This window comes from Mchenga conophoros, linkage group LG4 (genome assembly GCF_057382185.1).
Source record: "Mchenga conophoros isolate Kocher_MC1m ecotype Shallow Benthic linkage group LG4, M_conophoros_male_GT1.1, whole genome shotgun sequence".
Taxonomy (NCBI): Eukaryota; Metazoa; Chordata; class Actinopteri; order Cichliformes; family Cichlidae; genus Mchenga; species Mchenga conophoros.
The window spans coordinates 23,514,796-23,541,617 of record NC_140529.1 but is presented as its reverse complement, the minus strand read 5'-3'; the positions used below and the strand labels follow the sequence as shown (position 1 = coordinate 23,541,617).

General features: G+C 41.3%; 1 protein-coding gene across 2 annotated transcripts; it reads left to right on the top strand.

The window, feature by feature from the left end:
• The first annotated feature begins 15 nt into the window (after positions 1-15).
• ern1 (endoplasmic reticulum to nucleus signaling 1) lies at positions 16-24,832 on the top strand. 2 transcript variants are annotated; one of them, XM_085271121.1, is made up of 22 exons: positions 16-293; positions 8,779-8,899; positions 11,411-11,444; positions 11,579-11,651; positions 11,854-11,926; positions 12,905-13,027; positions 14,209-14,310; positions 14,405-14,666; positions 16,118-16,196; positions 16,541-16,700; positions 17,077-17,192; positions 17,307-17,501; positions 18,079-18,343; positions 18,439-18,529; positions 18,624-18,813; positions 19,065-19,164; positions 19,279-19,478; positions 19,840-19,987; positions 20,478-20,605; positions 22,624-22,747; positions 23,291-23,358; positions 23,449-24,832. In XM_085271121.1, the coding sequence occupies exons 1-22, from the start codon at positions 216-218 to the stop codon at positions 23,983-23,985; spliced, it is 3,267 nt and encodes a 1,088-aa protein (XP_085127247.1). In that variant the 5' UTR covers positions 16-215; the 3' UTR covers positions 23,986-24,832. The 2 variants fall into 2 exon arrangements, with proteins under 2 accessions (XP_085127247.1, XP_085127248.1); XM_085271122.1 differs by having other exon boundaries at positions 11,388-11,444.
• Positions 24,833-26,822: the final 1,990 nt, after the last annotated feature.

Sequence of the window (26,822 nt, the reverse complement as noted above, 5' to 3'; positions counted from 1 at the left end):
GTGGATATCTATCCCAAAGTCCAACCCCCACGGTTTTCATTTCAGGAAGAAGCACATTTAACGTCGCATCCAGTGCGGCTGGCTCGATGCCTTTAACGTATCAACATTTACAAAACTATTTATAACACCTGTCTGCGAACCAGAAAGCGGTTTCTATGTAGTCTGCGGCCGCTCGGACCTCCCCAGCTGTCTATCCCGGTTTGAGACCAGAGAATATGGACTGGACAGTGAGCAGTCGGGCCCTGGTGTGGTGCATTTTAGCCCTGCTTTGCTACGCTGGTCTCCCACAAAAGGTAAGAGAGCTAGCTGGTTAAGCTAGCTAAACTTGGAGGACACTAACAGCAAAATTACAGTTATAAACAAAACGTGGACAGATATTTTTCACTACACGGGTGTCACCGCAGGGAGCTAAAGTTGTGTCATTGAAGCCTCTGTTTGTGTGCTTCGTGTTGCCCCAACATTACAGAAGTGAGCTAACACAGATGTTAGCTACCTGGCTGAAAAGCTCTAAAATTGAACTTTACTGGCACCAATTTTACATTTTCAGCGCTTCAGACCCGCTTCGCAAGCGAAAGAAGCAAACATGTTTACATTAACATTTTTGTTAAACATCTGAGTTATTGCGGAAAACGAGAAATTTTGTATTTACATGTTTAGACGTCTTCGTTTGCTTGTTTCAAAAACAGGATTTTTAAGTGTTTTTGTGGCTTGGTGATAAGTTAATACGCAGTATCTTTTACAAGCATCAGCACACATCCTGTCCCTTCACATCCACATCAGTAGCATCAGTAATCGCTGTAGGATATTTAAGCTGCAGAGGTGACAAACCAGACACCACAATGTGATGGCTTGAATAAACATTCTCCAAACGCTGGAGACATTGATGAGATATTACAATTGCAAGCTCAGTTCAAGGTAATGAGAGGTGGCTACAGAAAATGTGCTCCCTCTGTTGTTGGTTTTCTTAAGCTCGAAGGATAACATTGTGCATAAATTAAGCCATCATGCAGAAACACCTGCACTCAGTAACTGCACGCAAGAGATGGATTATGTATGAATTAGTACGTGTGCTAGTGATGTATTGGTATCAAATAACTTCTTCTTCTTTGCAAAAGAAATGGTTCTCACAAAAGCTTTGAAAAGCTGTAATTGGATCTGGGCGTTCTTTTAGTTCTGACCAAAACCCCTATGGCGACCCTCCCTATTATCCACAAACACCAATCCCATCCTCACCTATCCTGTATTGCTAACATCCTGTAAATGAGCCAGATCTCACAGTAAAAGGCTGGAGGCAGAGACCCTTCAGTACCCAGATACTAAACCACTTCAGCTAAACAGGAGATTAAACTAGATTTATAATTCCCTATCATGTCTCAGGTTACTCTCTTAGCCTGTTAAGATGGTCTGTTGGTGTAGCGGGGGTGACGGATGATAGGCTATCTATAGATTCTGACTAACATGTGTCTGAGTGGTAGATATAAATTGGATATTTTCAGAGAATATATCTCTTTCCTTGTCACTGTTTTTAAGGTCAGCTGATTTTTTTTTCCATTGAGGGAAGGATGTCTCTGACTAAAAGCTTGCTAACTGTTTCAGCAAAACATAATATTTGTTTATAGATGCACTTTTTGTTTTTTCTAATGCCTCACTTTACACTCTGCAGGCTGTGTATAACAACACTATATTTAATACTTTTGTCCTCAGCTGTAGTTTACCCATTGCTCACAAGAACAGCATTTTATTTTCATCCTTATTTTTTCAGTATGGAGACAAGATTAAGGTTTGTTTTTAAAAGAAAATGGATAAAAGGCTGCGAGCTTACTCTGTCTTATCACAGGAGTGGATTGACTCCACTTTGACTGAGCGTGCCTGATCGTGGGCCAACATGTGACATATTCCACTTTGCAGCAAACGCATGGGGAGCATAGGTCCTTCAAACCTTCTTAGACCTGTCTTTGTTACACAGCTCCAGAGGAGAACCTTTATGTCTAGAGATATTACCAGGCTGTCCTTAATCCTAAAATACTAACGTCTGATGTTTTGTCACCCATGCGACTGTAGTCGGGTGATTTTCATTGTAGAGCCTTTTTTGTCATTTTATCAGATGTAGTATGTTCTTTTCTTGGTTCCTGTGTTGTTGGTTTTTTTTTTTTTGGTTTTTTTTTTTTTTTTTTTGCTTCCTGCACAAAAGCAAGCTGCAAACACAGCTTATTGCTGCAGACAAGCTAATCGGTAGGACTGGCAGAGGTAATTTAGCAAGAAGTTAATTACCACACGGAGGTAGTTTTTGACTGGTGAACTCTTAATGCAATTCACAAATTTCATTATTCCTCTTCTATTATTATTTATTTTCTAAAATTTATATTCACAGAACCCTCATCCCTCTTATGTATGTGATCCAAAAGCCCATGCTTCACAGCACAGCTTCTCTCAGGGTTTTTACTTAAGGGGGAAAGAAGCGAAATAATTTTCTGTTATACTTCACTGTCTTTATCAACCCTGCTTTATAAAGTCTTTATTGTTCTTTGGCTCCTTAATGCGCTTCTCTGTAATCACATAATCGCCTGAGAGGTCAGATAATAAAGGAAAATACTTGTCTGTCGCAGTAGCCTGTACTCAGACAGCCAAACACATGACTACATCTGCACACATGTTTTTATAGTCTCTCCATGGTCTGCTGCTCTAAATTATGAGCATGATGACGCTAAAACGAACAGGCCATGCTTTCTCTTAATACGCCAGGTATTTGAGGTGTGTATCAACCCAAACAGAGAGGTGAAATAGTTATCAGTATAACCCAGTCTGTTCCTAACCTCTTGTTGTACTGTACTTTGGTTGGCAGAAAGAATATGAGAACAAAAACAAACTGTTTTAACCCCTGTCTGTTGGTTGGTGATGTACTCCAGCATCTTATCAGACATGGAGGGTTGTGATGCATGTAACATGCTATCAAAGTGCTTTGTTTACACTCAGCTGGAAAGCTGCCAGTTACAGCCAGTCCCGTGTTCAGGTTGGTCTGGCAAGCAACAGGCTGTGAAGCACCGTGACACTTCAGTGACTGCTAACAGGGATACCATAAGCATTGTAGTCTGTGTGCCTTTAAGCCATGCTGGGTCTCATTGCAGAAGGAAAAGAAGATCTTTAGAATAAGCCAATCGTTTTGGTTTCACCTCAGTCTTGTAGTATTATGTAACACTCTTGTGCAATAACTTCACATTTCTCTTTTAGAAAAAAGAATGAGGAAATGAGAGGGAGTGCACCAATATTTCACCATTAACTTATACAGCGCTTTATAACTCGCATGCTCAATCATGGCTAGCAGCCAGATGCTGTCTAGCAGATGTCCCTGAAGCTGAATACTGTATCCACCAGCTGATGAATATCAGTGTGCGTCCAAGACTAGGAGGCTAGCAGATGTTTGGAGAGTTATTTGTTTGCAAAACCAAGAGTGCTGGTAAAGGTTACAGGGGGCCTAAAACTGGATTAGTTATGATTTTTCTCATGAGTTCGGCACCCAGTGGGAACTGTCACAGATGCACATTGTTGACACAAATGCTTGTATAGGATAGGTGAGACTACAGCAGGGGTTTTGTAGGCAAATGTAGAAGGACACAGTTTCTTTATGTAGATAGTGTGAAACTTTCAGGGTTTGTTTGGCCTTGGTTTCTGCACAGACTATTAAAGCATGCTAGTGTCTTCCCATTTTTTGAGCAGAATGACTCACAGGAAGAAAGAAGTGAGCGTTTTAACATGGTAAAATTTGGAGTTTAACTGTAATTTGGTGCTTTCCCACTAGTGTAGCCTGTATTACGTTTTCTATTCACTCTTAAAAGTGGGGAAATGCACTCCTTTGTTTCTCCCCTTTCACTAGCGGTGCTTATCTGAGAGCCTCTTGTCTGTGCCAGATGGTAATCTTTGTGAAATGTAGAAGTAATTTAATTGAGTGCTGGTACACGAAGACAACACTTGAAACCTGGGTTGAAGAATATTTATGGTAGTCGTCATTAACAGAAAAGTGTTAAGACTCAAGGTTGATCTGGTGACCCCCTCTCAGCCTCGAGTCTGTCAGATCCTGTACTAATCCAAAGCAACCTGACATTCAACCACCCAGAAATTGCACTATGCATTGCTGTGTAATGACCTGCTATTGTATCTGACTGCCTTATAGTGCTGACACCACAGCCCGTAATCTGCCAGAGTAGCATCTGCTGTTTCCTCTGCATTTCCCAGCTTTGCCAGTCGTTTTACAGTATATAACAGTCAGTCCTTCTCTCATTTCTATGTTGCAATAATTTCAGTTAAAGTCTTGAGTAACATTGTTATTAGCTGTTTAACTGTATTAATAATATTTGAAGCACACGGAAAGCTGAAAACGGTGTCATAATCAAGTAGTGGTTTTAGAGATGTAATTACAGACCAATACAGAGGTGTTAACTGTTAAATAAACTGTTGGATACACTGCTGTTTATATATATTTATTTATTCATTTATTTATCTATCTCATCAAATTATCACGGTAGAAGGACTGATCAGGTTGGGTTTGTGCATTTTTCTGTGGGGAGGCAAGCACGTCCACTGGAGTTTTTTCCTGCCAGAAACTGAAAGGTGCCCACGACTTGGTTATCAAGAGTGGAGTTTCTAGCATTCCTTAGTGGGTGACTGGAGCACTCTTCACCCACAGTGTTGTTAATTCTGGCATAAGCCAAGTCATGGGGCTGGATTGCTTTGCCACTGTTATGGGTTTTGTGGGTTCAGTTGTTTTCCCTGCGCAGTCTTTCATTTTACTTTCTCTTTATTTTCTCTTTGTATGTACTGGTTTATCTCCTCCTTGTATACTGGCTATTTCTTTCATGTGCTGAACCCATGTCTGTTCTTGTGCCACATATTTCTGAGTAGGAGAAAAAGGTTTGTGAAAGGATTAGGTGCCCGTATGGCTCGTCAGCCTACTAGTCATCTGTGCAGCAGGATGTTGAAGCACTCTTCTGAGTTAATCCATTGCGAAATCTGTTTTCAAGTAGAGTGACCAAAAAAATCCCTGAAGTCAATTTACGATTCCCTTTGTGCTCTTGGAGGCTTGGCTTACCTCTAGCTTTCATTTTATCTGGGATTATGGTATATAACGTTTATTTAGAAAAAAAAACTCAAAGAAAAGCTGAGCTGCTGCTGATAGAGGTTATACAGATAAAAAAAAAAGCTGCATAGGTGGTGAGTTAACAGTTCGGTATGATATCAGGCAGCGATGACCCTCAATGCTGCTGCAGACTCTGACACATCATCAGTGTCAGTGTGACATGCAGCTCTCTCCAGCCACAGCTTTCTGAGTGCACACAGCCCGACCACTTACAGTCACCATCTTTCTCCGCCTCCTCAGCCAGTGGGCACTGACCTCTGGTACTGCATCCTGTAGTGTGCACAATACAGCACTGGGAGATCAGTTCGACAGAAAGACAGGAGTCTGTATGTTTGACATAGAGCTGGGCGATATAAGATTTTTTCATATCACGATATGTTTTTTTCATTTCAGGCGATAACGATATCTATCACGATATAAGCCAAATAACTATATTTGTAAGATTTAAATGTGCCGTTGCTCACAAGTAAAATGTGAAATAATCAGCAGCTTGTTTTTATTTAAATATTTATTTCCCATAATAAGTTCAACAGGGTAGATGTACTTAAGGAACATGAGACTTTTTCAGATAAATAAAGGCAAATATTGCAAACTACACAAAAGGCAGCCGCTAAAGCGTTTTAAGTTTCAAAATAGAACAAACGAAACAGACTAAATTGTCAATTCCACTTAGAAACAAAATATTAATTCTAAAAATAAATCTTAGTTTGTTTTACAGAAGAACAGACAAAATTGACTAACTTTTGTCAATATCAAATAAACTGAGCACTAAAAGGAAATTCTCAATCTCTCCTTGTTGTATAGCTTAGCTTTTCAAACAGTTTTAACAGTTACTTTAGTCTGACAAAAGCCGAATGACGAATTAGCGCTTCCAGTCAGAGACTGAGGCTACGTCCACACGTACACGGGTATTTTTGAAAACGGAGATTTTCCGTTTTCGTTTTAAAAAATAATCCCGTCCACACATAAAGGCAGAAATGAAGGAAAACGCTGCTATGAACATGCCAAAGCAGCAGGTGGCGCTAGATTCCTAACCGTGCAGAAATGTTGGCCAATCAGAAGTCTAGAAGCCTCGGTGGGAAAAAGTAAACAAAGCTGGGGCATAGAAGCAGAACCGAGTCGTATGTGTGGAGGGACAGTAACTGTGTGTATATGTAAGCATTTAAACACTGCAGAGAGTAGAATTAACAGTAACAGTATTGTAGAAATTCATTTCACCGAAACAATAACGTGGCGCACAGTGTGACGTCAAAAAATGCGCACACCTTTGACGCTGCGTTTTCTCCGTTTTTCTAGTCCACACGTAAATGCAAAAACGGAGTTTTCAAAAATCTTCGTTTTCAGTGACCAAAAACGCCGTTTACGTGTGGACGAAAGGTGCAAACGCATAGAAAAATCTGCGTTTTCAAAAATACCCGGGTACGTGTGGACGTAGCGCATGCACCAGTTTATTGTATTTCCAGACTTGCTTTCGGCACAATTTACAGTGCACGCTACTCTGTTTTTTGTCAGACTTGAAATAGCCGAAATACCTTCACACTACGGAACTTCTATGGCTCTTCCGTTCGACAATCTCTCCGGCATTGGAACCATCATCTGTTTTCTCTTCGGTAACCTTCGGTCACGCTCGGTTGATTTTTCTAGTCGGCACACTCATTTCCTCCATCACCCGGGCGGTATGGTGGCTGGCTGCTTCCCAAACAAATACACATGTGCAGCTTGGCACTTGTGCTGTACGTAACAAGTCACGTGACGTGACGCTGCGGCTGTGATTGGTTCGGCTCTGCGGTACGTAATTTGGATTGGCTGCTCTTTTTTTTTTTTTTTTTTTAAGAGGACAAGAGCGGCAAGGTCTATCGCGATAGTTTAATTTTTCTATCGAGAAAAAGTTATATCGCGATACATATCGTTATCGTTCTATCGCCCAGCTCTAGTTTGACATCAGACATTTTGTGTTTTTAAATAGTACTATAAAGTAATATTCCACCCTAACTGACTCACCAACCCACACACAGCTCTGACTGATAAGTTCTGGCAGTTTTTGTCTGGCTGACGAGCACTTCAGCTTCCACAATCAGTAGACAAGTAGACAAGCTTCAAACCTCATCATTTCTAGACAAATGGTCCGTTTTCATTTCTCATGCAAAGCAGACAAAATGTAGTCTAAAGTCGAGTTGCATACTTCGTGGCAGCACGACAGTAGATTAACTCAGCCAAAGGCCCAGTTTGATAACCTTTTCACTAAGTAACTTTGGCTGTGGTGGTGAAGATTGAATGGCAAGAAAAATGGTTTTTATTTATTTGGTTTTTTTTGTTAAGATATTCTATCATTCTGTCCTTGATGAATTATGAAATCTGTGAATTGGTTCCAGAAAAGTGTTGCTGCCACTCTTAAAGACTTGATTGGGCATTAAGAGTAAGATTGCTGTACTGTGTTTGCATTCAAAAACTCATGGCGCATCCTGTGGTAGGCCCAATGCTGATTGGTTAAAAAGTTGGCCGGAACAGAAAAGCCAGCGGCCTTGGGGTTCGTCGTGAATAATGCTACGTTCCGGTTATCTCAGAACTTGGGAGTGACTGCACTCATGGGTTAGTGCATTCCAGACAGTGTGGGGAAAGCAAAAACATGATTTCTTGTAGGCTTTTTTTTTTTTTTTTTTATCAAGGCAAAGGTATTCAGGTATTGATCGCAATACAGTATAATCCTTGTCCTGTTGCGCTGAAACACCACTACAGCCTGGCCAGTGCTCTGTGTATGGCTTATTTAATGAGTCACAAATACAGAACAGTACTGATTTAAAGTTTTACAGTTTTAAGTTCAGGGTTGCCATGTTGGATTGTTAGCTCAGGGTTTCTGGGGGCTTCTTCGACTTTCCAAGCGGAAAATCAGTTCAGGGGGCTTTCTAGATTCAAACTTTGACTGGGAACTCGGAAATTCTGACTTCAGACTTTTTCTTGGAACGCACCACAACCATAAAAAATAATAATCAAAAACTGTATTAAAAACACAGGCATTGGGTGCAGAACAAACTTTCTATTATTTGTAACACCCGTTTTCTCTTTAGCTGTTTGTATGTTTTACCTTTGCGACTGGCTGAAGGACCAACAGCACAAACCGTTGTAGCCCACAGCCCACATGCTTGTGAAACTGGCTTGCAAAGCTTCCTTGGCTCCATGTGGGACCAATGTAAATGCATGAAAAAGCCATAAGGGCTTATCCAGTAACCTTCCCCCTGTCATCAACCCTGTCAGCTTCTTTCTTATTGCGTCTTCTGCTGTATTGATTTGAAGTTCATTGATTTTCATAAGGGTGGCAAACTCCCTGGGGCAAATGACTGCCATGCAAGTTCTAGCAAAGGCTAGTTATTGCAGGGTGATGATGAAAGCATCTTTTTGAAGGTGTAACATTTTCTTCCGTCTGATGCCTTCGTCTTGCAGTGTAAACAATTTCAACATTTTCCTAACGTTTGCTTCAGCCGTCTGTGCAGATAACCAGTGTCTGACTGCAAATGAGATTGCAGTTCTTTCCTAGTGTCTGATTATGATTATTTTATTTTTTTTAACTTTGCAAATGTGATAATTTTTATTTGCATCAACCATACATAACTTGTTGTATTAAGAGCTGTTTGTGTTTGTGCTCTTTGTAGGGGCTTTGCAGTGGCAGCACAGTGTCGCTTCCTGAAAGCCTGCTCTTTGTGTCCACCCTGGATGGAAACCTGCATGCTGTTAGCAAGAAATCAGGCTCTATTAAATGGACTCTAAAAGAAGGTAAGAGGAGAGGACTGGAGTCAGGTTTAGGTCTTTGTTTGTATTTTTCTCTGTTCAGCCCCATTAAAGCCCTGGGTTTTTTGTTTTTTTTTTCCAAGCAGCCACAGGAAAAACAATGTATCCTGCTGCTTTTGAAAAAGAATAAAGAAAGTGTCAGAGAGGTGCCTCAAGCTCATTTTATTTATGTCATGTAAGCTGTTTTAGAAAACAACAATAAGACGTAAACTTAATAAAATAATTTAAAAAGAATGAGCTACAGACAACTATTCTTGTCATTTTGTTTCAGTTTAATTTTATTTTATGTATATAGCGAATCAGAACAGCAGTCGCCTCAAGGCGCTTAAATATTGTAGGGTAAAAGACTGTAATATTGGAGAGCCAATCAAATGACCACCTTTTATGCCAACACTTGGCAACAGTGGGAAGGAAAAACCCCTTTTAGCAGGAAGAAACCACAGGGATAGGCAGCAATCTGCCAGGACTACTTGAGGGTGGGGGGAGGAAGATGGGACAAAAAACACAATATCCATGAATTGCACACTTCATAGATAATACTTGGCTTCCTTGTTAAACTGGCCTGTTGATTTGCAGTACTCCTTATGTGTTTTCTTTCCTTCTTTTATGAATGCAAGGTTGTGCACTTTGTCAACATATTAACACTAGGATTTAATTGTAACATCACATTGAATATTAGGCAATATTTAAACCCAATTTATTAAAATGGTGTAATGCTGTCTAGGGCTTATTTATACTGGTAATGACTGGAACCATGTGAACAAACTAAAAGCAGTTAAAAGACATCTATACCTATGAATTATATTGTCAGAATAGTTATTGACAGGTGGTGTTTTCTAGGCTCGAATCCTATTTTCAGTCCCTACTTGAAGAGAGTCTTTTGAAAGGCTCCATTATGCATGAAAACTGGTTAATTATTAACTGAGAGAGGGGAAAATATAGCCTGTAATCAAGGTCGGAGTGGGCCGGGGTAAGCAACGTTGCCGTACTGCACATGCACCGTGTGCAGTGATTACCATGTTAATGTACGAACTGTATGTTTGGGAGTTGTAGTAGATAAGATACACGAAGGGATAATTGGAAAACATTCAAGAGACATAATACGTGAGAAAGTTTCCCTGTTTTCTACATACATTTCTGATACTTTTCTGACATTTTTAAGATTGGTAAAAGTAGAGATGTGGGCCTGTAAGTCCGTCAGCTACCCCAATCATTAATAATGAGAGGCAGAAGCTGCCTCCTCCGCATCATCTGTTTTTCTGGAACAACTACTGAATATAAATGTAACCAGTTTTGTTCCAGGCTTTGCACACACCTGTTGTTGTGCGTCTGTCAGGCAACTGTAATCCTGCATAACGAAAAGGAGGCAGGAGTCTTTTATCTACACCAAGGCAGTACAAGTCAAGCCACATGCTTGCACGTGCACATGTCCCCTTACTGTTTGCTTATTACTCCGTGTTGGCTTTGTAAACATATACTTGTATTAAAGCCGGTCAGGGGGTAACATCCTTGTATGTAGCACAGAAAAATAAATTGTTTTCTCCACACCCTCTGTAACCACATTGAATGAATGCTCGTACTGTTCTTTAGCACCTCCATATAATCTGTGCTTACACCCTGCTATTGTTGACCCCTTTGGGTGCTTCCACAGAGATCAACTCCACCTGTTCCACACCCTGTATGTTCACAGTGTAAGGGAGGTGTGTGTTTAACCTGTTTAGATGGAGGCTTCACATTTTGACTGTTGTGTGTCAAGGAAGCACACTGGTATTTTAAAAGTCGTTGTAGTGGCTGGCCGTATTAGTGTTTTCTCTTTTTTTAAAAGGGATTTTCCCTTCTTTTAGGGAACTGCTTGTTTGTTTGTGTGACATGGAAGGAAAATAAGATGTGATGAGAAAGTGACTGAAATGATGACAGCAGTAATGTTTCTTTGAAAATGAACCATCAATTTGTGTTTTTGTCAGATTAAATGATACGAATGCTTCTGTTTCATGTCATGTTCATATGAAACTAATTTTCACCTCTACTAAACAGCTTTCCACCAGATAGTCCAAATGATTGCATTAGTAGTAATACAAAGAGCTTGAAATATTTACTAAACTGGCAGAATTTCAGGTGGGAAATGCCCTGAAAGCTTCTTAATGCCTGTTTCCTTAGCAGGGCAGGAGTAAAAAAAAAAAAAGATTCTGTTTGCAGGATGAGCTGAGGAAATTATCACAGTTGTAATTATTTCCAATAAAACAATCACATTTTGTGCCTTAACAGTTGGTGTTTATTTGTCTGATTTATTCACTGAAAGCTGTTTGTTGACATGACTGTTTGCCTTTGATGTTTGCCACGGGGGAATCCATGTTCATTTGGACTGTGTGTCCTCTGCGATTTTAATGTCATCAGTGCTCATGTCATCCTCTTACTCAACCGCTCCTGGCAGTGCTTTTCATTGTTGGTTGATATTCTTGTCACTCCTGACTAGCATCTTCTGGTTTCGCTTCACAGATCCAGTTCTTCAGGTCCCCACGCATGTAGCAGAGTAAGTATCTTTGTGTTCACACGCATCCTTGTGTATTGTGTTTAACTGTCAAAAGATGGATGCAAATAATCGTGGCAATCTGTTGAGCTCATCTTGAGCCATGATCCTGATGCCGTTTTTCTTCTTTGCACCAGGCCGGCCTTTCTGCCTGACCCAAATGATGGCAGCCTGTACTCTCTAGGCGGGAAGAACAACGAAGGCCTCACAGTAAGAGGAAACAAACTTATCACACACTATAATCTTGCCCCCCCCCTCTTTACTTCTCACTTCTCTGTTCAGGGGAAAAAGTATCTAAAAGTAATACTCTCTCATTTTAACTTGCAGTTGTGGGGATGCATAGATTCCATATATTATTTTAGGATTGCAGATTAATATTGTTTTCTAATGTTCGTTCATTTTCCTTAAACAGAAATTACCCTTCACCATCCCTGAGTTGGTCCAAGCTTCTCCCTGTCGCAGTTCTGATGGAGTCCTTTACATGGGTAAGGTGCATTCATAAATAAAATGATTAGGACACTTTTGATTAAGCTCAGTGTTTTATTCTCGTGGCTGTGTGCAGTCCATGTCCTGTGTATCACCTTGTCTAGCTGAGCTGGTGACGTTCTGGCCTCATATCACAGTGGTTTTCTTTTCCACTCAGCCTGCTGTCGTTGCCTCTGCTCTTTTGAATTTGCAACAGTTAGCACAGAAAAGGTAATCTGCTGTGGTTACTATGTGTCATTGTTAAAAGAGAAGCGGCTGCCATTTGCCTCCCTGTGGTCATTATCAGTGAAGTATTTGCTTTCATTTAACTGACACTGCAGCCAGAAAAAGCATATTGGAGCTGATGAGTGTTACAAATTCTCACTACTTAAATTTGTTCATGTATGAATTTTTTGCAAAGTAGATTTTGCAGTTATCAGGGCCAAACAACCGTCCCTCTTTGTCTGCTTTCTGTCAATCAATCAAGCCATTTTCTGTATTATGGCTTTTGTATTGATCTATAACTAGCAATGACTGGCATTGCTTCTACACCCTGCATTGACAAAGTAGGCGAGGCAAGGAGTCCGTAAGCTGCTTATTGAATTACAGAATGGGTAACACCCATTTCTGTCAATCTTTAAATCCATATTGTTTTCCTTGGACAGTTTTCTTTACATGAGGCAAATATACGTTAGATGTTTTGCACTCTCTCCTGCTACACCTTTGTTTCCGTGTGACAAAACGAAGAGTAGGAAGTAAAATTGGAAAAGCCTCATGAGAAGGTGCCCTCTTTGAAGACGGACACACACAGTGGTAGTAAAATAAAGCAATAGTGAGAATTAAAGTGTCACGATTGGATACATAAAACCCCGCCTATGAATATGTAAATATGAAATGCAACAACAGGTTTGTAGGACGTGATTATGAAATCGCTTTTGCAAGGAGCAGTTTGAATGTTGAAATCTTGGTAAGTAGTTGTGTTATGTGCTCTCACACAGGTAAAAAGCAGGACTTGTGGTATGTGGTGGATCTGTTGACTGGTGAGAAACAGCAAACCCTGACCTCATCCTTTGCTGAGATGTTCTGCCCCTCTTCATCTCTTCTCTATCTGGGACGCACAGGTAAAAGCAAAACCAACCCAGCAACACAGTTAACTGACATAACAATAGTCTCTGTGGTTCATCCTGTTCAGTTGTTGATTTTAATCAACTAAGTTTATTTGTCTTGCATACTCTGGTAAGCCCAGACGGTTTGCAAACCATTGTTTGCCTCTTACTCATCCAATCTCCAACCTCGCCTGAAAGAGTGCCATCCCCTGATCTGCCCTTGCAGACTTTAATGTCTGGGTTAAACAGGATGTTATGGTCCAGCAGAGGTAGGCATTTTAGTGCTTGTCTGCCGACAGTGAGCTCTGTTGTGAGATGGGTGCAGTGCGCAAAATATGTAGTACAACCTGTCTGTGGGCCACTCTTTGCTTGTACTGTTGTTGGTCTGTGAGCCAGCAGGCTGAGAAGAGTAAAGTTACAACATAAAAAAAGCTGATGTGAAACAGTGTTAATAACAATGAAAAGTGTCACTGCAGTCACTGTCTATGCTTTTCATGCAGTTCTCCCATTCCTGGTGAGCTCTGCTGTTTCTCCCTGCTCTATTCCACCCCAATCCAAGCTGGAGGAGTGCAAATTAGTACGTCTGGGGGTGTGTGAAAACCCCCTCTCTCCCCTCCATCTGAATTTTATACACAGACGGGCACATTTGCAGGAGCATGAAAGCTTTAGCTCTAACTATAACTGCAGACATGGAACTAGAGTCCTGCAAATCTCATCCACCCATCCATCATCTCCTACTTATCTAGGACTTGGTTGTGGGGGTAGCAACCTAAGCAGAGAAGCCCACACCTCCCTCCCCCCAGTCACCACCTCTAGCTAAACCTGGAGAACATCTAGGCATCTCAGTGTGTGCGATTTTGATAACCGCCATTAATCCTGAACATGGTGTGAAGTCAAAACTTAATTTGTAAACACAGCATATAAGCTGACTTTTCTTTCTTTACATTCCCATTGTTGCAGAGGAAGTTGAACACCGCTTGACATCTTTCTTACCACCTGAAATTGGTTAAAAAAAGGCTTTTAGTAGGTTACTTAAGAAATCTGTAAAAATACTTTAAACTGCATCCCTGTCAAAAGTGGTCATCACAGCAGGCAGCTTAGCATATTTGATTTGTGAATATTTTCTTTTTGATTTGTATAAGCACAAAAATGTCTTCCTTTTGTGAACATATCCCTGCTGTTCATTTCTCCGTTAGAGTATACCATCACCATGTATGACACCAAGAGCAGAGAGCTGCGCTGGAATGCCACCTACTCCGACTACGCCTCCACCCTCCCTGACGATGACATCAAATACAGTAAGATCCTTGGAACGTCTGTGTGTTTTATAGCTTTAGTTTCCAACAGACTGACTATAACACGTCTGCTTTTTTCTTTTTTTGTCTTCCTCAGAGATGGCTCATTTTGTGTCCAATGGCGACGGCCTTGTGGTGACCGTGGACAGCGAATCTGGAGATGTCCAGTGGGTCCAGAACTATAACTCTCCGGTGGTGGCCATGTATATCTGGCAGCGCGAGGGCCTCCGCAAAGTGGCCCATACTAACGTGGCCGTGGAGACCCTACGTTACCTCACTTTCATGTCTGGAGAGGTCGGCCGCATCACGCAGTGGAAATACCCATTTCCTAAGGAGAAGAAGCCCAAGAACAAATTCATGTAAATTATGCTTTTGTATGCTTCACTGCTAAAGTGGATATTGCATGCTGCTTCCTGGAGGTCAGAATTGTTTCTTTCTGAATATTGTTAGAGCCAAACTGATTCATTCAGTTTCTGGAAACAAGCATTGGCTAAGAGTTCTCTCAGGCATGTTTCAGCATTTTGTGTGAATCACACTAAGAGGGTGGAATCAAAATATACTTTTATTTATCCAGCCTTTGATTGCGTACTGTTTGAGTCGAGACATGCAATATCTAAGTGGCTGCCAGAAGGCCCGAGGCCTGTACTATGAAGCAATTTAAACATACCCAGAAGTGCAACTGTCCACTAATCAAAGAACTGGGTGTTGGATCTCCAGCTTGCCCTGATTTGTTACCAGCATGTAAATGTGCTTTGTAGTTAAAACGACTTTTATGGGGCTTTGTTAGACTAAAAGTGTTACGTAAATGCAGACCATTTACATCATCATTTACCAAAAGCAAAATGGCAATCACACAACGGTGGTTATCAACTCTGGAGGTCAACCCAGGTTTTCCAAATCTAGCTGCGAGCACGTCCACATAGTATCAGTGTTGGTCCCAGATAACCTGTTGCAACGGCTGAGCTGAACATTATTCACAAGAAAAACAAATCATCTGAAAAGTGAGCAGTTTACAAATAACTGCCGTATCAGTGTGACATCATTAAGACAAAAGTAGATCTAGATAGTTTCAGCCTCATTCTTTCTGCTGCAACCCTGCTATTGTTAAACTCATGTTAAACATTTAGGGGCAAGTAAAGTAGAAATACAAAAATATAATTCAAATAGTATGCAGGCTTGTTTACTGTCTCACTGTCTCAAGTACTTTGGTGCATTAACAGGTTGTGTAACGTCTTTACACTGACATAAAGGGGAGTTTCACTGACCCGGCTCACTTAAGATCAAAGTGTTCTGTATGTGGCCTTTGATGTAAAATGAGTTTGACATCCCTGGTTTAGACCATGATGTTCTATTTTCTACTTTTTAAAAAAAAAAAGATAACTAATTGTTTGGCAATGATTTTACATGCACTGTTCTTTTAGCTTAAACACAACTTGCTCCAGAGCCGGTTAAATCTGCAGAGTAACTAACGTACCACAGAAACAAGTGACCCGCCTCCAAATCCCTGAAAACCCAGGGTTATACCAGAAGCCTCCTCGCTAACCTAAAGGCCAATTGTGTATTACAAGCCTCTAGTTTCAGCTCTTGTTTCGCACTCTTGTATATTTTTACGTCTTGCATCAACACCTGCTGATGAAAAACATTCAACGGGTTTCAGTACCTAGATCCTCTGTGAAAGTTTCGCCTGTATAGAGAGGTGATTTCAGGGAACTTGTTTTTTTTTATTTTTTGGAAGTGGTTTTAAATTTTTCATGGTGTGTAGATTCTGTTGTTAGGTTGCTTTATTTTGACTCTGCTATTTGTTTTACAGGGCTACTTTGTATGTGGGCAAATACTCGACCAGTCTGTATGCTTCTCCCTCCTTGGTGCACGATGGAGTCACTGTGGTGGTGAGTGATGGCTGCATTTCTGTGTTCATTTCAGTAAAACATAAGTTGTGCATGACAGAGCAAAACATCAGTCAACCATCCTAAAAGGTGATCTCTCTGTGTCAGGGTTTTTTAATCTGTCTTCATTGTAGTGAGTGGTTTTTTGGAAGGAATGTTAAAAAGCTTGTGTGGGTACATCATGCCCATGTTTTGTCTTAGCTTGCCTCAGCTCAGGTCATTTTGACTCACAGGCCTTGACTCCGTAACATTACTGTACTCTTGGGCTTACACAAGAAGCCCATGAGGAATCTGCTTGATTACTCTGACTCGCTTAAATGTTTGTATTTGTGTTTGTATATGTTTAGCCTCGTGGCAGCACATTCCCCATGCTGGAGGGCCCGGATAGCCAGGAGTCGGAAGAAGACAAGGAGTGTGTCATCACACCCAGCACCAGCGTGAAGTTCAACGCTGCGCTCCGTGAGCGGAACCAGGTCAACTTTATGAGGAACTACCTGCTTCTTATAGGTACTACGCCAGTATAGAAACCAGACAGTAATATTAGGTCTAACCTACTAGCTTGTTTTATTTTATTTTCTTGATGCAATCAGGAAGCGGGTATCACACCTTTTGTTTATGTGCTAAGGCGTGTAAGCTGGTGGGTTTTGCACACAGGTTTCACACAGTTCAGGACCTTAAATGATCCCGTGTTCTTTCAGTGAAGATTTTGAGCCGACACTGCCCTCTGCTGGATACATTGTGGACCCACTATAGGCTTTTCTTTGCATTGAAACACAGGCAGAAAATTATAACAGTTGAAACTGGTTTCTAGGTGAATGTTCATGAGTTTCCTAATGATAATGATGACAGTAGTGATATTTTAAAAATATTCTTTGTTTATCAGGTCATCATGAGACGCCTCCAGAAGCTCACACTAAGATTCTTGAAAAATTCCCCGACAGCTTCCCACGCCATCAAGCTAACGTCATCCCACCAACGACTGACAAGAAAGTAGAGGAGGTTTGTCAGTGTGTCACCCATTAGTTATTTTAAGGTTTTATGCAGAATTTTAATAAATGTACTCTTGCTTTTCTGCCTTTTTCCTAATTTTTGTGTCTCTTTGCCTTCATGTAGAAGGTTAATGACAGCGGTATGGATGATGGGCCCCCTTCAGCTGTCCCTGAGACGTCTATCCAAGAACCTGGGACTGGTGGCCGCGCTGTGCGCCCAGAGGCCCCGGTGGATTCGATGCTTAAAGACATGGCTACCATCATCTTCTCCACATTCCTCCTGGCTGGCTGGGTTGCCTTTGTGATTACATACCCCAAAGTAAGTCAGTTACAGCCTTCCATTGAGCTGTTGATCATTTAAGATTAACTGTGAGGTTTAAAAAAACTATTATGAAAGAAGTAGGAAGAAAAACCTAAAGTGTTTCAAATTGATTAGCGATAAAGCATTGTATTAGTTTTTAATAAATTATGGTAATACATAATTAATATTTCCCATTTCTAACTAGTTCAAGTGGAGTTACTGTTAACGATTTTATATAAAATGAGGTTATAGAATAGAGGAAATGGAGCCTGATCAGTTTGTTTTTTGGTTATGATCACACTTTTAAAGATTTAATTTTAGCTTTTGCATCTCTCAGAACTTCTAAAATTGTGCACTGGCTTTTCAAACATTAATTTCTGAGAAATATTATAGATGATTTTAGAGAATTTGTTAATCTCCAGATTGCTACTAAATTGCTTTTCACCATTGGTTCAAAACCAGAATGAACAGTTATTGTCACCTAAAATAGTTGCTAGGTGACAACACACATTTACACTTAACTGCTGTGTTCACATCACTCACAGCTACCAATCAGTTGACATAGAGCGTTAACACATTATTTGTCTTCTAACAGAGTATGCACAAGCAGCAGCAGCTGCAGCACCAGGAGTTCCAGAGACAGATGGAGGAGAGGTTGGAGATGCTGCAGAGGCAGCAGCCTTTTCCACCTGCAGAAGTAGGCATGGGTTTGACTCTAGAGAGCGACTACCTGGAGGTGGCACGCACTCGCTCCGAATGCTCAGACCACAGCAGCCCCAATGTCACCCCTCGTGCCTCCAACCACTCCAACTTGTCTGTGTCTGAGCTGGGGAGCTCAGCCAATGAGCACGAAGATGGAGGTAACGACTGGAAAAATTGCAGCCACACTCTTTAGGCTTGTTCAGCACTTTAATGATTTAATCTAGCTTTCACTGACCAACATTTGTATTATCAGAGGCAGACTCCAGTGTTGTCAGAGTGGGGAACATAACTTTCCATCCCAAAGAGGTCCTGGGACATGGTGCTGAGGGGACTATTGTGTACAAGTAAGTTAACCAGCTAGTGGTTATTCACAGTGGTGGTTTTTTAAACTGTAAAATGCTGATGACCAATGTTGTATTTTTACCATTTCTCCACTAGGGGTCAGTTTGACAACCGTCCAGTTGCAGTGAAGAGGATTCTCCCAGAGTGCTTCAGCTTTGCAGACCGAGAAGTTCAGCTGCTGAGGGAGTCTGATGAGCATCCAAACGTCATCCGCTACTTCTGCACGGAGAGGGACCGTCAGTTCCAGTACATCGCCATTGAGCTGTGCGCTGCCTCCCTTCAGGAGGTAATCGCTGGCTTTTTTGGGAGTATGGAGAAGCTGATTTTAGGTTTCCTTAAAAGTGCCTTATTCCTGTGTCATTTGCATGTAGTTGTCTGAATTTAAGACTAGCACAGGATGGTTTTCATTGTCACTTTCTCACAACAAGCACAATAAAGGACTTCCTATGTTAAAAATAATTTCGCAAAAAGTGTCAACTTTTCACAAAACTCTTATAAGTTTCTGATTGTGCTAATGGCTGTCCTTCATCTCTCTAGTATGTGGAACGAAAGGATTTCAATCGTCATGGACTTGAGCCTGTTATGCTTCTCCAGCAGACCATGTCTGGACTGGCCCATCTGCACTCCCTCAACATTGGTATCCATCACTGAATACAAAATAGTGTTCCTGTTTTCATTGTCATTAAGTTTTTTGTGTGCCTAAACAACTCTTTCTGCCTTTTTCTTTTTGTCCTCGTATTTTTTTCTTCAGTCCACAGAGACCTGAAACCTCACAATATTCTAGTGTCCATGCCCAATGCACACGGTCGGGTCCGCGCCATGATTTCAGACTTCGGCCTGTGTAAGAAGCTCGCAGTGGGCCGCCACAGTTTCAGTAGGAGGTCTGGGGTGCCCGGCACTGAAGGCTGGATCGCTCCAGAGGTCCTCAGCGAGGACTGCAAAGACAACCCGGTGAGCTGGTGGTAGTTCTGCAGCTCTGTAATTATTACTGCAAGGTCAACTCTTACTGTTTCTATTGGGGAAATAAAACTTCCAACCAATGCAAGTTTAGCTAATACTTGATATTTGAAGTGGATGCTTTTGAGAGTAAGGTGAAAATTTTTTCAAAGGATTGCAGAGCCCAATCCAGGATTAATAACAATAATACTAATATATATGTTGCAACAATGCTTTTAAATTGGTGTTAGCCTACATGCTGGATAATTTGTGTAAACAGAAGAAACCTTGTTGATGATGATGTTGGTGGTTATGGTTCTGTTTCATTATATACACAGCTGTGACCTCCTCTTTTCTTCCTCTCTGTCCCTTGTAGACCTGCGCAGTTGATATTTTCTCTGCTGGTTGTGTCTTCTACTACGTTGTGTCCCAGGGAAGCCATCCTTTTGGCAAATCACTGCAGAGGCAAGCAAACATCCTACTGGGCTCGTACAGCCTGGACCATCTGCAGAATGACAAACATGGTGAGGATTCAGCTTCTGGTTTTGGTAAAAGTAATGCAGGTTAAGTCAGATGATTGTGTTGTTTGAGGACTTTGGGGTTTCTCATTTTAAGGCAAATTAATTTAAACCTTTGAAGATTTTCCCAGTGTGTCCACATAGTCCTCTCAGTCATGGAAAGGTTTCTTTAAACAGCACATCCTGATGGACTTCAGACCTGCAGACAAGAACTGGTTCATTCGGACGAGAAAAAACAAACAGATACAAACTTGACAACATAGCCGAAACATATCACTGAAAGTAAAAAGAAATACACGTTTAAGGAGATTCATATTCAAATTTTGGACAAAACAGAAAGTTAGAAAGAGGAGCAAAAGATGCAATATTTAAGCCACAGAAGTGTCTTTGAAAAGAGTTGTTGTTGTTGTTTTGTTTTTTGTGTGTGTGTCTTTGTAATTGTATGTGTTAAGAGGTGTGGCACATTGTCAGAACTGCTATGTTTATGTCTTGCCAGGTGACATTGTAGCCAGAGATCTAATAGAGCAGATGCTGAGCATGGATCCCCACCGGAGGCCTTCGGCTGAAAGCGTTCTTAAGCACCCTTTCTTCTGGAGCCTGGAGAAGGAGCTGCAGTTCTTTCAGGTTACTCTTGTTTTTACCCTACCTGGTAAATTTCACTGCATGTTGTAAAAACGACTCCTCTGACACTGTTCCTGATGTGGTGTAAACCTTGCCAGTATACAGTGGTACTGCAGACTAGTCTGTGTATAGACCCTGAACTTCCTTAAAATGTTCTAAATGGTGTAGAGCACATGTGTCAAACTCAAGGCCCGCGGGCCACATCTGGCCTGGCGGACATTTATATCCGGCCCGCGAGATCATTTTATATAGATTTATTATTATTGTTATGCGTGGCCCGGCGATATAAGGCGCTAATAACACCCAAACTACAGATCCCATAATGCAGTGCTGCAGCCTCCTTGTTGAACGCTAGGCTAGCTGGGAACATTCTCGCGTCAATCAAGTCAAACTTCTGTTATTGTGAAGCTAGCCGCTCACAATGGTGGAGAGAAAAGTTGATTCTGAAAACGGAGCCTTTCAGCACCGGTGGGAGGCTGAATATATGTTTACAGACATTGCCGGTAAATCCGTGTGTCTTATTAGTGGAGCTAATGTGGCTGTAATTAAGGAATTTAATTTAAGACGGCACTACGAGACAAAACATCAGGATGAGCTGAAAAACCTAAATGCAGAAACTACAGAAAGTAGAAGAGCTAAAGAAGAATCTGACATTTCAGCAGACGTTTGTCACCAGAGCAAAATCACAAAGTGAAGCTGTTGTGAAAGCAAGTTTTATTGTAGCAGAGGAAAAAGCCAAATCAGCGCGGTACCACTCTGAAGAGCTGCATGATGAAGGTGTGCGACGTCTTGTGTCCAGACAAAACGCAGATTTTGGCAAGTGTGAGCCTGAGCAGAGACTTATGTCAGAGTGTAACCGACACGAAACTGCCCTGAGACAAACTTGTTGGACTTACAAAAGATGGAGCGCCGGTGTTGTGCGGTGAAAAAAGCGGACTAGTCAGCAGGATGCAGTACAGATGCAGGAGAACTGTACCGGCGAGTTAACAGCATATCACTGCATCAGACACCAGGAAAGGCTGTGTGGTAAAGTCCTAAAATGGAGCATGTAATGATCACCGTGATGCAAACCGTAAATTTGATCCAATCTAAAGGTTTAAATCACCGTCAATTTCAGTCTTTTATGTTTAGATTCAGAGTTTGCCGACATTCCTTATCATACAGAGGTCCGTTGGCTGAGTTGGGGAAAAATTCTCAATAGTTTTGGAGCTCAGCAAGGAAATCTCAGTTCATGGACATGGCATGTATGATGCGGTGAAGCTGTCACAAATGCACCAGTGCAACTTGCCTCACTTTCCCTGTTGCCAAGTAATGTTGAACCAAGTCAGTGCAACAGTGTTCCCAAATGTGCACTTTGCTGATAAACTGAGCGCACGGCGCTTTGGTGACTTTGAAGCACAAAAAGAGAATTTACAGTTGAAACTGCACCTGTGCAGATTCAGATGGAGCTACATTCTAATGGGACACTCGAGGGAAAGTACGACCCGCCGGGTTTATTAGTTCCACTCCTGAAGCAATGCTCAGCTCCGTCTACATGCGGCTCGAACCTTGTGTATGTTTTCATTTATTTTTTCTGGTTTTGGCAGCATGTTCATATTTCTAGCTTGCATAATTTTGACAGGATATATTTTTATAAAAATATTTAAAGTTAAAGTTTATTTTTTTAAGTTTATTCTGGAATTGTATACCTGTCTGTTTTTATTCATATTTATGTTTAAAAAACACTGTTTTAGTGTGTTCAATAAATGTTTATCTTGTCTGGCGACCTAAAGTGTGCCTTGAGGTTTGGCCCCCTGTGCAATTGAGTTTGACACCCCTGGTGTAGAGTATGTTCAGCTTCCCTTTTTAATAATAAGCTTCTGTATAAATTTAAAAACAAGTGCTTTTGATTACTGTGATATTAACTTCTACAATACATTTTTTTATTTAAATAATGCAATAATATTGTCATTGAGAACAACACTCCAGACTGCCTGCCATATTATATTCACCGGGTGTTTTTTGTTTTTGGTTGTTTTCAGGATGTGAGTGACAGGATAGAAAAGGAACCGCTGGACGGACCAATTGTGAGACAGCTGGAGAGAGGGGGGAGGACTGTTGTCAAGGGTGACTGGAGAGAGCACATCACAGTGCCACTGCAGACCGGTATGAGACTGACTGTGCACAAACTCCTGAAGCCTCTTTTTGTAAAACGTTCTTCTTGTTTGTTGTGTGAAATTAGACTTGACAGTATTACACGTTACACAGTGACACTTGTACCAGTTCATCTTACAACTTGTTTAAGTGCCTCACTGTATGTTCAGTTGCATGCAGCATCCTGCTGCCAGAAAACATTTGAGCATGTGGTTAATTAAGCATGCTACTTCCTGTCAACAGCGCCATTTGACCCAGTATCACAACAACAGATTCTCCATGGACTCTGCGCTCATTTTTATTGACTTATAAAAGATTTGGAACAGATATTAATGATTAATCCAGAGATGATGTAGATAACAAAGGATTCACATTTAATAAAGATGAAATGGTACACATACCTTTCTACATGTTTTTAAATACAAGAGACACTTGGAACCATGCTCAGTTCAAGCTACAGCTTCACTAGTTTCAGGACTTCCTTTGTACTGATTCTGTGTTTAGAATTCATTTTTATGATCGATGCCTGAGCTCTGAGTTTTCCTTGTGTGGCAGATCTGAGGAAGTTTCGCTCCTATAAGGGCGGGTCAGTCAGAGACCTGCTGCGTGCAATGAGAAACAAGGTAAGAGTTTTTCCTTTATAACAAACAGCTTTGTGCTAAAGTGAGCCTGTTTTGCCACCGTCACATTCATGGCTGACCTTACTTCAACAGAAACACCATTATCGAGAGTTACCCACTGAGGTCCAGGAGACTCTGGGCTCCATCCCCGATGACTTTGTCTCCTATTTCACCTCCCGCTTTCCCCACCTACTGATGCACACCTACTTGGCCATGCGGACCTGCGCGCCTGAGAGACCATTCCTGCCTTACTACTGCTCTGCAGAACAGCTTGCTAAGACACAGGCCCAGTTAGCTCACCATGGGCCGCAAAGACATAATGAGCCATGCACTCAACACCTGCCAACACACACATCCACAGCTTCCTCACCACCCCAGGAGTCTACACATTTGTCACTGCCGGAGCAGGTGTGTCACACAGCAGCTGCTGAATCAGTGCCCTCATCAGCACCGGAGCCCATATTGTCACATATCCCGGTTCAGACAGTGCAGCCGGCAGAGCCAGCACCGTCCACACAGACTGACTCACACAGTCAGACCTCAGAATCAACTCTCAGGCAAAGAGAATCCAATCAGCCTGAGGTGACCCCACTGACAAATCCTCCTATACTGGACAACAAACCAGTGTGAACTAGACTAGAGCCAGGTGGATCCAGCTCAGATGGGAGCATTGCCTTAAAGTGTGAGGGAGACAAAAGGAAAGGTTGGACTCCTGGTTGTGGCTGTGCTGTGAGTCGGTGAGGACCAGGCCTGCAGCGCCTGGGATTCACCGCCAGACGCGGCCGCTGCATCCTGCATTAAGTGCCTTCTGCTAACCTGCATTAAAATGATCCCCAGCACGAGACTGTCCACGAGCCACCCTGAGAAATCCAGCAGGTGTTGGATGTTCTATTGTAGCCAAACTGAGTGAAGAAAGCTTTTAATTTTATTACGGCATGTCCAAAAAGGTGTATCTGGTCTCCAGTGTGGGGAAACGGGTCCAGATGTTGTTGAACACTTGGGTAGTTTTATTGTGCAATGTTGTGTACGTCTTGGTGAGCCTGTTCTCTGCACAGATACTGTATGTATATTTTTGTACAGACCAGTTCAGAATTTGGATCATTGATGATAAATCACTTGATGTGGCCGTTGTGCCTTTTTTTCCCCCTTTCCCCCCTTTTTTAATATCACTGTGCTGTATGTGTACAGATGTTTTAAAATTGACTATGCTAAATGTGCTTGATTCCAGTTAATGCTGCTGCTAGACTGCTTCTCTTTTGTCAATCAAGACTATTGAGCTGACTCATTAAGAGTGGGCTCCTCCAAAGGGTGTTCAGAGTGACGTCTGGATACAGTGGGGTTTTTGTAATCCTCCTCTTTAGAGTCAAATTAGGAGTTTGGAAGTCAGGCTGCAAAATGCTTGTGTAATAACTTTTTCAGGGGTGTCAAAGTGAAGTTAATGACTTGCACATTAAATTCTATTGTTTTTATACTGATATTTTGTGTGTTTTGAGTGTGCTGCATGCCACAGTTTTGTAAGGTCTGTCATATTTGTCTACAAACTGTAAGTTTAACAGTTTCACCTGCTGTTGCTTCAGGCAGCTGGTGTTGTCTGACTTAGCAACAGAAACTATTAACTCTGAACCTCCTTTGGCATTATTATCAGCACAAAAACTGTGCGCCAGGAACTTAATGGCATGAGTTTCCATGACTAGCAATAACATGTAGGTGCCCCACGACCTTTGTCCATAGTGTATCTCAAAGGTTGGAAACAAAAGCCAGAAGTACCTGATGTTACCTTTCTAAGATGCTTCATGTAGTGTTCAGGGTATGAATGATTTGATGGCCTTAAAGTACAGAAGATGTAAATATTATTTTGGGTTGCTGTGCTTATACTACTACCACTGGAAAGGTTCACCTGATTTTGCCTAATTTCTGAATTAACCATCAGAAATAACACAAGACAAACCTGCAGGCATGACAAAGATGTGGGGCCTGCACTACTTTTATGATCCTTTAATGTGTAATCATAGACATAGAATCTACCATCAACAAAGGTACAAAGAATTAACTCAAATAGTGAGCTGTAATTCAGTGAATCCTGAGTTAAAAAAAAAAAAAAAAAAAAAAAAAAACAGTAAAAACATCAAATCATGTACAGTTTTGACACAAATGCAAGTAAATTTTTTTCCACAAATGGTCTATTTGTGCTTATGGTATTTTAGCTTTTCCAGCAAAGTTTGCATATTATCATAGTTTTCTATTAACTGGACAAAATGACCAGCTGGCACTGATGCAGAGTAAATGACATTATATAATTAGGACACCTTTTAGCTTTCTGAGCTTTCAGTGTCAGCATTGTACTCATAAAGACCTTCAACATCAACATAATTCAAAATGATCAATTTCCAGTAATGGAATACAATCCCTCTCACAATGTATAATAAAAATAAAATTTGTTTCCTGGAGCCTGGAGGTTTTTCACACTAAGCTGAGACCCAAGTAGTTCAACTGCTTCCTTTGGCAGGTCCAAATCTAATTTTGGATCAAGTCATTAAATTCTGGCTGAGTGAATAACTGGGGAGCAGATGAGCTACTGGATTTGGATGTGTAGTGAAGTATCCACAGTCGAAAGAAATTATATCTGGATCATGTTTGCAATTGCCACTTCTGAAAAAAAAAAAAAAAAAGTGATATAATGGAGCAAAACTTATAAAATATTTTTTGAAGCCATCAACACAAAATTGGTAAAGACAAGGTGTTGGATTTCATGCTGTAAATATGATGCAGGGCAGTGTTATTTATAGCAGCTGCCCTGTAAACACATTCTTGCACATACAGTGGGGCAAAAAAGTATTTAGTCAGCCACCGATTGTGCAAGTTCCCCCCACCTAAAATGATGACAGAGGTCAGTAATTTGCACCAGAGGTACACTTCAACTGTGAGAGACAGAATGTGAAAAAAAAAAAATCCATGAATCCACATGGTAGGATTTGTAAAGAATTTATTCTTAAATCAGGGTGGAAAATAAGTATTTGGTCAATAACAAAAATATAACTCAATACTTTGTAACATAACCTTTGTTGGCAATAACAGAGGTCAAACGTTTACTATAGGTCTTTACCAGGTTTGCACACACAGTAGCTGGTATTTTGGCCCATTCCTCCATGCAGATCTTCTCGAGAGCAGTGATGTTTTGGGGCTGTCGCCGAGCAACACGGACTTTCAACTCCCGCCACAGATTTTCTATGGGGTTGAGGTCTGGAGACTGGCTAGGCCACTCCAGGACTTTCAAATGCTTCTTACGGAGCTACTCCTTTGTTGCCCGGGCGGTGTTTTGGATCATTGTCATGTTGGAAGACCCAGCCTCGTTTCATCTTCAAAGTTCTCACTGATGGAAGGAGGTTTTGGCTCAAAATCTCACGATACATGGCCCCATTCATTCTGTCCTTAACACGGATCAGTCGTCCTGTCCCCTTGGCAGAAAA

Excerpts from the sequence above, each read along its gene's own strand:
- ern1 (XM_085271121.1), top strand. The coding sequence starts at position 216 with ATGGACTGGACAGTGAGCAGTCGGGCCCTGGTGTGGTGCATTTTAGCC. Across the intron at positions 8,900-11,410 it reads TAAATGGACTCTAAAAGAAG|ATCCAGTTCTTCAGGTCCCC; the intron begins GTAAGAGGAGAG and ends TTCGCTTCACAG. Across the intron at positions 11,927-12,904 it reads TGATGGAGTCCTTTACATGG|GTAAAAAGCAGGACTTGTGG; the intron begins GTAAGGTGCATT and ends GCTCTCACACAG.